The following is an 11,489-nucleotide window of genomic DNA, read 5'->3' as shown; positions in this document are numbered from 1 at the left end:
GGGTGACACCACTTACCACACTATGTTATATAGTCATCAGTTACCCAAATTCCCCATAGATGACTATCTTGGAGGACAGAGACCTGATCTTGACAGCTAACATGTATTGAGTATGTATTGAGTGCACAGGCATGTGCCAGACACCACTCACTACAAGTGCTTTTCTCACTTAATTTTCAAAACAACTCTCTGACCTAGGTACTATCCTCATTTTACAGATAACAGGTAGAAGAGATTCAGTACCATGCTCAAGGCTAAGGACTAGTAACCCAAATCTAGAATCCTATAAATCTAGCTCCAAAGCCTTAGCTCATAACCACACCAGGCTTCCTCTATTGTTCATACTTTTACTCCCAAACACTAACCGAGTCCCTCACGTGGAGCAGATGCTCATTACATGTTGGACTGATGATTGAATGAAAGCCCAGATCAGTTCCTCCTCCACCACTCCCCAACCTCCTTATATCTCAACCTTCATTGCAGGAGATTTACTGCCCAGACTAAAATTAAATTAGATTGCTTTCCTTAACTACACACTGACTAACTTGTGAAGGGTGACAGCTCAGAAATATATTATGTGGCAAGGGGATATCAGTCCCGAACTAAGTTCTCCACGCATTACCCACTAAGTGATATTTGAGAGTTGGCTCTATTTGATAACACATACTTAGATCCAGATATCTCAAGATCGTCATGAAATATTCATGGCTTTATATTTATGAAATCCTCATTGCAATTCATAAATACTAACAATAATATTTTCCAAGAGCAAAAAAAAAAAAGGCTTATAGAATTAAGTGATTTGATTTGGCAAAGATCTGTCAGTAAATCTCTGGCTGAGACTGAAATAGATACTATAAATCTGACTGCTACGTCTCAAGAGGAAAGAACTAGTTTTCTCCCACCAGCTCACCGTCTTGCTGCTAACTACATGTTTTCTTCTTCCCAGTTCCCTTTTTCTCCTTTTCTCTCTTATCTCATTCCTACCCTGGGCCAAACACAGGAAGTATGTTGTAGGGAAAATAGGACAACGCCTGTGGGATCCATAAAGAAAAAAAATCCCTGAATTCCTCAGAAAGCATCCACCCTTGCCCTTTCAGGAAGCTTTGTCTTTTCCTGAAACCACTTAGTAGTTATAAAGGTATTACTGAAAGCTCGTTCCATAGGTAAATCAAATGTTCTCTTAAATGGGCCCAAAGGCAAATTTTCTCTTAGCACAGCATTCTGTCAGAACCAGACTGGGGTTCTAACATTCTATGTTTTCTCATCCGTCTTACCCGAGAAACAATAAGGCCAACAAGATGTAAAGTCAACCTTCCATTGGCATTTTTCCAGCATTAATCGAGTAGTGCCTCCCTTTCTTAAAACCTTCTCATCATGGAAGAGACTGCCAGAATTTAACCATGTAATGTCAAAAATGAGAAAGAAAATACAATTGTATCACTTATTCAGAAAAAGTACGTGAATCTTCCTAAGTCTTTTACACAGTATTAAAAATGTTATTATCATAATAGAATGAACCTGAAGGACGTAATTCTTCTTTAGTCAACAAATTAACTTAAAATCATACTATTGAGTAGATAATAAAGTACGGGTCAACTGGTTTTCGGATCCACCAAAAAGTATCTATGTAATTCAGATAGCCTTAAAAGGTTAACACAGAATCAATATTTGACATATTAATACATTTAAATTTTATGCTGAAAATGCATTAAAGATTTAATGGAAGAAAATAAAATTATTCTAAGGTTCCAAATTAAGTAGAGTTAATACCACAAACAATATATCATTTTCACTGTTTTGTGAACTAAAAGTTCTAAACCACAGTAGGAAAAATTACACAATTTTTCACTGGTATAATAATAATTTAACTCTCCCATGGTTGAAAAAATGAACTATGATTAGTTGTCAGTTTTGCAAGTTGGTACTGAAAATGTTTTACTTTTTGTATTAATAACAAAATCCAAATGCCAGTAATTTTTTAAAATTAATTTTACAGAAGTCTATTCATACTTCTTTGTTAAAAGAGTGAATAAGCAAAGAAAGCAAGCAAAGATATATAAAAAAGATTTCAGTGCTTTTGAAATATAATCGGGCATGTGGGAAGATATTGAGTGCATCATAAAAATACATATAAAAATAAGAGCTGAAATATTAGAACCTATATATAGAAAAATAAACATTCATGAGGGCTATGTACCAGTAACTCTACTTTGGTGAGGACCACTCAGTTAATTTGATAATTACAGTTTGGTGAGAAGTGAACTATGTAATTTTGCATTTCTCCAAAACTGGGAGCACTGTGTTGTAATCTGTAATCAATGTCTTCATTGCAGGTCTGAGCATAGTTACCTACGATCAAGTGAGTTTACTTCCAGTAATTTTTTTCACATGGACCGAATATTATATGAGAATTTTAGATTATTTTAAGGTCCCTTTTCTTTTTCTCTTCCAATCAAAAGCTCTTTGGCAGCAATCTGGGCCCCCACCTGCTGGTCAGCTTGAGAACTTATGGAATTAATTTATCCTGCTGCTTTGACTTTTGGCTGTTATTTAAGATTGGCACCCATTCCCATTTGCACAACATAGCACAACTTGCATGCTTTAAAATATTTTTAATGTGCAGCCACAAAATCAACTCTTGACGTGTATCTTTGCTGTTCTCTAAATTAAGTGCCATAAGTTTCTCCAAAATACAGGGAAGAGACAATTAACTTGAAACAATTTTATTTATGCCAAGTCTTTTCCTGAAGATTTGCAAATAATTCTGCAAGGATTTAAGGAGTCTATGAAGCAGTTTTACTTGAAGGAAAACCTCTCTCAAATGACTAAATACCTCTTTTTATGATTTTTGCTTCTGAGTTTTTATTCCAAAAGATGGAGAAGAACTCCTGAGAGACTGACAAATGATCTCCAAGGTTTCTACCAGCTCTAACTTTCTGCAGTTCTATGAAAATAGATTGATGTTGATAATGCCCAGGAAAGATTTTACTACAAAATCCCTTCTGTCTGACTTAGGTCCTAAAACTTAGAGTTTGAACTAAGGATATTTTAAAGCCAAATAAGAATGTTTCTGCATTATTCATAAGCCAATTAACCAAATACAGGAAGAATAATTTCTCCTAAGACTTTGACGATATGTTTTCTTGAAATAGCTTTGCCTTTCTTTGCTTTATTTTCCTTTCTTTTTCCCTCTTATTCTTTCTTATAATTATATTCTTTGGGGTGGTTCATATGTCTTCTCCCTGAAATATTAAAACTCCAGCTTTCTTATCACCTCTTTGACACTATTTTAACATGCTCTTAAATGGATTTCATAATTCATCTGCAATAAGCCATATTGTTTCATTTTGAACAATTAGACCTGACATCCATATTGAAGGAAAATGAATAGATACTTTAGTTGGAATTACTTGAATTCGTTTTTCTTTTCTTTGCCCTGTTTCTCTAATCCAGATAAAACTTACATTTCCAAAGAAAAGCCACCTATCTACTCACAGAATATTAGGAAACTAGACCAATCTTGAAGAAACAGGTAAGAAAACTTCAGCATGAAATTTTCATTAAAATAAATGGTCCTGGAACAGAGACGTATTCGTTCAAAACATGTTTTTGTAGGTTCCAGGCCTTAGTTCCCCTATGGCAAAGATATTTCGTTTAACAACGAAATATTCATATTATAAAATTCATACAAATGCAGTGAGCAAGACAGCAGTTGTTCTTTCAGATTTCTTTGAATTGGAAAATGTTTCTACACTATGTACTCTACTCCTGCTAAGATAAATTCCAACAACCATCCTAATGGCATGCAAACAAGGTGTTGTCTTCCTGATTCTTAGAAACACACACTCCCGCCTCCCGAATCCCATATTTACGGTGAGCTGCTGCCTCTCTCTTACATTCGCGACCACACATGGGGAAAGACTGCCAGGGCCATAGGCGTTGTCCCCACTCATCTCTCGCTTCTGCCTCAGCCTACTACAGTCTCACTTTTGATCCCATTTCTCCAGTGAAAATGCACTTCCTCAGGACCGCCAAGTTGCTAAAAGCTAATGGAAAACCTTCACTTTCCAAGGTCTTTGACCTCTCATTAACATGCAATACAATTGTCTGTTCCTTAATTCTTAGCTTCTGTGAAAACACTCCTGATTTTTCACCCACTTCTCTGGCTTCTTCTTCTCCACCTAAATTTAAATGTCTCACCTCCTCAGGGACTAATGCTGAACCCTTCTTGTTCCTCATTCTCCATTCTCTCCTTCAGTGGTCCCCTTCCCTTACGTGATTTTCTTAGGCCAACTCCTCCCAAATTTACAGTTGTCTTTGTACTTCACTTCTAGGCTCCAGGTACAAATACTCAACTCCTTAATGTCTCAAGTTGGATGTCATGACAACTGATCAGCTAATTAGCTCCAATGATCATCGTCTCCCTTGCCTGCTTCTTTTCTGTTATGTCATATCTAGTTTCCCCTAGTGGACATGTGAGGTCATCCTTGATACCTAACCATTCCTCATCCACATAACCAAACAGTTATCAAGTGCTGCTGGTTCTACCTCCAGTGTCTCACGTGTGTTCATTGTTTTCTCTGTCTCCTGCCATCCACTCACCTGACCCACTATCATCGCTCCCCCAATCAGTTTTCCTAGATTGTCTCCCCACATCCATTCTCCATACATTATGAAAATAATATTTTAAAAGTTCAAATTCGATTATGCTACCAATTTAAAGGCTATCAATGTCTGTCCAGGAAGATTAAGATTACTAACCAGGACTACACAGCCCCCCATGATTGGGGCAGGACCTGCCTGGCTAGCCCTAATTTGTGCCTTTCCCCCTCACTTCACACACTCCTAGAAGTCTTGCCAAACAACTTTCTCTTACATCTCCTAGGCACCCCTAGCTGCAAAAGAGGCTAAGAAATGTGATCTTTTAGCTGGGATCCAAGAAAACAGGTTCTGCTATTAAGGAGCAAGGAGAGAATGGATACTGGGTAGCAGCTTGCAGACAATAAGTTAATTCTTAGGAAGAAAACGAGAAAGTAAAATTGTGCTTATATGTTTATGAGTTGAGATTCACATATCCCGATCTGCCTCTCTTGATAGATTGTAAACTTAGGAAAGCAGGGTCTATTTCTCCCGTGTTCACAATTTTATCTAAGCATCTAGCCCAATGTCTGCTACTTAACAGGTAATCAATATATGTTTGCTGAACAAATGAATAAAATAATTAAGGAAAAGAAATGGATAAATGAGTGTACATGACCTTCCACCACACAATATCGCTTAAAACTTACTTGACATTTTAATGCAGTATGATAGTGTTAGTGCTATTTACCGAGAATCTCTTGTGCCCTGTATCTGGGTACATGGTAGGATTGCACATCCAGCGCTCCTTGAGTCTGGGTGAAGCCCTGTGATTGCGGCCAATGAGTTGTAAGCCCAAGGATTTAACTGCCAACATGAGACCCACCAGCACTCTCATTCCCACTGCCAGAGCAACCAACAACTTAAGAGCTGGTAGTTTCTCCATTTGCTTGGGTTTCTGAGAAAGGTGATATAAAGCAGCCAAACTTTAGTGAATATGTGACACAAGCAAGACCATATTCCTAAGATTCACAGACTCTCCCCATCATACAAATGTAAATTCTTTTAATATAGTCAACTGAGGAAACATTTTACTTGCTATGAAATACATTAAATTCATGTAGTGGATTCACAACTAACTTGACCTCTGAAACAATAAAGTCAACTTTTAAAAGTCAAGTTAAAAATAATCAGTTTGAAATAACTAGCATAATAAACAAACCCAGTGTGAATGAAAAGAGAACACTTAGGGTAAAATATATTTTCAAGAAAAGCCTTTACCTTAGTATTTTAAAGAACACAGAAATAAATTTTTTTTTAAATTAAATACTTGCATTTGAACCAAAGTAAGTAATAGCAGTATAACAAGTGGTACAATTAAAAGAGGTCTTTTTTATCCTTTTTGTTACACATACAAATTAAGCATGTGTAATACATTCACATGTAATTGTACCTAATAAATATTATTAAAGAGTACAATATAGAAATACACATTTTTTAGAGACAAAAATCTCAGAAGTATCTTTAAAATATATTAATCTGGCTAATCTGCTTTGTTTCCCACTTTCTGAATCTATAATTAAATGTAGATTTCGAAAATGATTAAAAGCTATCATACCTTTTATCCTGAAATTGTGTAGGCCATAAAAATTAAACATAATTTGGCTAATATCAAGCAATTTTATCCTTCACAAATAGTACAATTAAAGTCTCTATTCTAAAATTTCAAGAAATTATTACAAGACAATATTTAGCTTCTTCCAAACCAAGCAATTTTAGTTGCTTTTAACCATTTTCCCCTAACATACGAGTCCATGGTTATTATATTATATGATTTGAATCTCCTGTAAAGCAATACATTTAACTAGATACTTAAGGCATGTTCGAAATTTGCTACCCTTTTCTGGAAGAGCTGATTATTTTCTATGAGGACGAAAAAGATGTTACATTCCAGTCAGCTGCTTTAGATGACTGATAGATTAACTACCCAAGCAAGAAGTGTAAATGGAAATAATTGGGTGTCTCTTTCCTTATAACTTAATCTTATAACTCCTATGTAGATAGTGTCATCTGAGTGCAGATTGAAGCTAAACTTGTTAAAGTCTCTGAGATTCAGGGTTGTACACTATTTTTATTCTCCAGTTCATTTCTAAATATAATAAATAATTTAAGACTTTTACTATCAGTTCCTTAATATAAAAAAGGAAAATCTGAAGGAGTTTAATGGGGCAATGTAAGTAGTGAAAAGATGACACTGTGAAAATTAAAGTATTTCAAGGGTCATGGATTTAAAAGATTTGTAAGTATTCTCCATCAAACTTTCCAGCTTTTTTTCTTTTTTTTTAGCCTACTCCATGGAATTTGGGGATCATGTTGAAGATTATAGATTAAAACTTCTCTGTAATGATGCCAGGAATTACAAGAACTGAACATTTCCAGATGACCCACTGGCAATTCCAATACCCATGTATAAAAGCCTCATTTACTTCTTTTAAAGTGGTCTTTCACACAATCTGAATAAGTATCCAAAGTATCACCATTGTAATTCACATAATATATCTTTGCAAAGAGTCCTGAAAAGTCAGCACAAAACACACTACCAACCAGGCCATTTGGACCAGAAACCATATGCTCAAGTACACCATGAAAAACAGTATTTCAGGTAGGGCAGATGCTTGGCAAAGCCTTGGGTCACCAGCTGAGCCCTGCTTCCTCCAGGAAACACCAGCTGGGTGACAGTTGGCATCCTTCCAGGGGCAATGGTTCCCATTGGGCCATCAGAGAATGGAAAGAGTTTGGGCCCGCTATAGTTCAGTCATCCATGCAGTCACCATGCAGACACACATTGTGAGCAAAATGTGTGAGTGAATGCGCCCAGCCTGATATTTCCCAATGTCTTGTTCTTCGGTGTCCTTTAAGACAACCCATTGCCACAGCCCATTTTGCAGATTGCTGGTCACTTAGACTTTATCTTTGTTTTTAATGACACAATATTCAGTTTTCAAAACTATTAGAAGTTGTACTCTGTGTCTCTTTTGACCTTAGACAATGTAAAGCTATTTCCTTCATAACCTTCTTAAAAGAGCCTTAATGGAATTTTGAATTCTTTTCTATTGTAAAAATTCTTAGGTTTTTGTCAAAAGAGATTTGAAATACCACAGGAAATGATGTACTCACCTCCCTCACCACCACCTCCAAATAACTGAATTACATAAATAAAACATTACATAGAAAGTGCTTTGCTACAATTTAGGGGACGTAAATTTAACAAGAGCTGGCTCGTTGTAGGAAAATTCAACTTACCTTTTCTTGATCCTTTTATTCTATACAGGGAAAGAAATTTATGTCAGTTAAAAAAAAAATCTATTCCTGCTTCTCCTAACTGAATCCATTATTTTTCTCTGTGATCCCTCAGGTGAAAACAAGAATAATAGATTGCTTTGACAGCAACTTGAACATAAATGTCTCCAAGAATCAAATGTGGTAAGTCAAACAGGTTTCAGGTAGTATAAAAACAAGAAAGGATAACCTTCTTTTTACATTTCAAAATCAGATCTTACTAAAAAATTTGTTGTTATTAGCTGCTACCAAAAAAAGTAAATTATATAGTAGTTGAATTTTCACAATGAAATGGGAATATTTTAATTCATTTCTGTATATGTTCAAGCTAGATTGAACTCCAAGAAATAAACTCAAAGAAAATGAGCTATTTTCTTTTAATTTTTAATAACTGGTTATTTATAATTTGCTCTTTGCATTAGATTCTATGAATTTAAATAAATAATTGAATTTGTCCTATACATAGTCAACTAATTAGAAAGATTAGTGTTGACCTTCCCTTATAAATATTTGCTGTTCATAAAGGAATCAAGGGGCTCTATAATTGTTAGCTCCATATGACCCATTTTAGTTTCAAAAAAGTTTAGTGTATATACACATACATACACCTATTTTATATGTACAGTATAGATACTTCATCTCAGGGGACTTTCTCCTTAATGGACACCTACCCAGGATCCAATCTTCTCTAATTTTATTCAGATAAGCCAAACTCCCAACCTGTCTCCAGAAAAGGTAACCATATTCCCAGCTTCAGTGTGGCAGAATTTATTCTCAGCCAGCACATAAGAGTCTATTATTGGTCTAGGGTTAGGCACATGACCCCAGTTTGCCTGAACAGAAAAAGAATGATTTTTTTTTTTTTTTTTTGCGGTACGCGGGCCTCTCACTGTTGTGGCCTCTCCCGTTGCGGAGCACAGGCTCCGCATGCGCAGGCTCAGTGGCCATGGCTCACGGGCCTAGCCGCTCCGCAGCATGTGGGATTTTCCCAGGCTGGGGCACGAACCCATGTCCCCTGCATTGGCAGACAGACTCTCAACCACTGCGCCACCAAGGAAGCCTGAAAAAGAATGATTTTTATGTAAGCTGAAAATGCAAAGAGAGAGGCTTCCCATTTTCTCCTGCTGGGTGAAGAGAAGAGGGAACCCCAGTTGGTTTTGAGAGCCATCTATGACCATAGGAATGAGGACAATGCTGATGGCAGAGGGAAGGTTGGGAAAGGACTTGGGTCTTTGTTAACATCATTGAATTGTTAATGGTATTGTGCATGGAGTCCTCTCTATCTTGTTAAATAACAAAAATTCAACTGAGTAAATTTAAAGATCAAATTGGCTTTATTCAGTGATTCGTGAATTGGGCAGCATCCCATTTAACAAATAGAAAGGAGTCGGCCATGCTGTAGAAAAGCAAGGGTTTTTAAAAGGAGAAAGGGGGTGGGAAAAGAACGTCATTAGCAAAGAATGCATTGTTTCTGACGAGGTCGCCCTCCTGCCCTTCTACGTGGGATGGAAGGGGTCTATCATGCTGGCCAGGTAATTCCAGGTTGACTGGTTAAAGATGACATTTCTGGGAAATGCTGAAACTGCAATTAGTTTAAGTATTAAGTCTTGGTTTGCTGCTATGGGGCTTAGCACAAGTGACTCCATTTGGGGCCTGCTGTCTCCTTTTTAACAACTCCTGTCTTCCAGTTACAGAGTATACAGATTTACTTAGTGCTTAATCTACTTTGTGTTGGGGTTTCCGTAACCACTTAAAACTGCTCTTCTTCTCCTTTAAAGAAAGATGAAAGAAGATACTCAAATTATTCTCAATATACTCAAAATTTTCTTATGCACTTTTTCATTCATATTGCTTTACATTAGAAGATCTTTGAATATATATTTGATTTTGAAACCCCCTTTGAGAGCTCTCCCTAATCATCTAATGAGGCACAGAACTTGATACACCCATTGCTTAAGAAGAAATAACATTCTTACAAAGGTTGATGAAAACTTAAGATGAGTAAAAACCCTCTTGTCCTATCAGACAAAAAAATACAGTTTCATAACCAACGTTATGAAACCTTATTATTCCTTATTCCTACTCTCTAGATCTGAAACAGAGTTTGGCCTGTTTTGTAGCCTATATAGCAAAGGTACATTTTTTAAATTATTCAGAAATCCCAGGCCTTAGCAATCCTACTGCTCTCCTCTCATTTTCCTAAACTATTTTGATACTTATTTCTCAGATCTGGCAGGCTATTAGATGTTTCTTGCATATTTCCAAGATAATAACTCATCAACTTTGCAAGCTGATTCTTAGCATTAAGAGATTAAAACTAATGTAGATGAATCTCAGATGACACATACCGAGGTAGAGAAAAATTCCATCATTTCCTTCTACAAAATGAGAGAGATTTTAATTCTTTTTCTCAACAGCTGCTTCATTTTTTTATGCATAGGAAAAAAATATGTGCAATTACTCCAAGTACAATCAAGTCATTTAACATGTCTTTGCCATCATTGTAGTTATACAGGATATTTTAAAAGAGAAAAAAAATCTCAAAGCACAGGTCCTGCTGTGCAGCAAAGCAATCAGATTCCTTCATAATAACAGCCTGATGGGATTCAGCAATCCGAGGAATAATGAATAGCCACCTTAATCAGTAAACGGGAAAATGCTACAACAGTCACTGAGTAAAAATTCGCTATCATCTGTTGATCCTCTTGAACAGCATTTCAAACAATAAATAGAAATGTGTCTCTTTTAAGAAGAAAAATAACTTTGTTTAGTGCATTTGATTTTGCCAGGCAGTGGGGAGATGATATTTCATCTCAGACTGTCCTGCAGTATTGCCCAGTTGATAAAATACACATATAATCTTTTTTGTATTATATGGCCAAATGTACCTTATCACTTGAATATGTCAAGATAAATTCATTTTTACAGTTGGTTAATATGATTGTATTTCTGAACTGATTATTGAACTCTGTTGCTACTTCATTATTTGATGTTCTTCAGTGTTCATCATGCAAAGTTATTTGTATCTGAATATGAAGAGTCTGTTTCAAAATAATCCTCAAATTTCCAATGCAGTGTCTCAAATGTTGGCCGGTCCTTAGGCTCTGCATTCCAGCACTCCAACATGATGTTGTAGAATTGCAATGGACAGTTAGATGGTTGAGGGAGTCTATAGTTTTGACCCAACATATGAATTACCTGAGCACCTGTCATACCTAAAAAATATAAAATGGAACCAACAAAAAACAAGTTGGAAATCAGAGTCTTAAATTCGTAGATACTGACACTCTAGAGGACAAAGCAAACTGTCTTCCCCGGAGAAACTATGAAGTCTACCATCCCCTTCCCAGGCTGCAGAGACTAAACTAAATCCTACAGCAAGTAATGTCTGTAAGACTGCAATTCAAGAGCAAAGGAGAAGGAGGCAATAAACCAACTCATTAAGGCAAATCATCATCATCAAATTTTATCTGTTATGCTCCCACAGGCACATGGTGTGGTCAGCCTCATAACTCTGCCCTCTAAGTCTGGGCAAAGCAGTTAAAGTCACACCTAAGTAAGTGACCTGC

General features: G+C 36.3%; 1 protein-coding gene across 1 annotated transcript in view; it reads right to left on the bottom strand.

Annotated features, from left to right (window-relative positions):
• Positions 1–5,821: 5,821 nt before the first annotated feature.
• The window catches only part of FRK (fyn related Src family tyrosine kinase), an 89,439-nt gene continuing 83,771 nt past the window's right edge, over positions 5,822–11,489 (bottom strand). Inside the window, exon 8 of the mRNA XM_067702309.1 lies at positions 5,822–11,135. Within this exon, the coding sequence (XP_067558410.1) occupies positions 10,927–11,135 (209 nt within the window). The 3' untranslated portion in view covers positions 5,822–10,926. The remainder of the gene's footprint in view (positions 11,136–11,489) is intronic.

This window comes from Pseudorca crassidens, chromosome 13 (genome assembly GCF_039906515.1).
Source record: "Pseudorca crassidens isolate mPseCra1 chromosome 13, mPseCra1.hap1, whole genome shotgun sequence".
In the NCBI taxonomy this organism is placed as follows: Eukaryota; Metazoa; Chordata; class Mammalia; order Artiodactyla; family Delphinidae; genus Pseudorca; species Pseudorca crassidens.
This window is presented reverse-complemented; position numbering and strand designations above follow the sequence as displayed.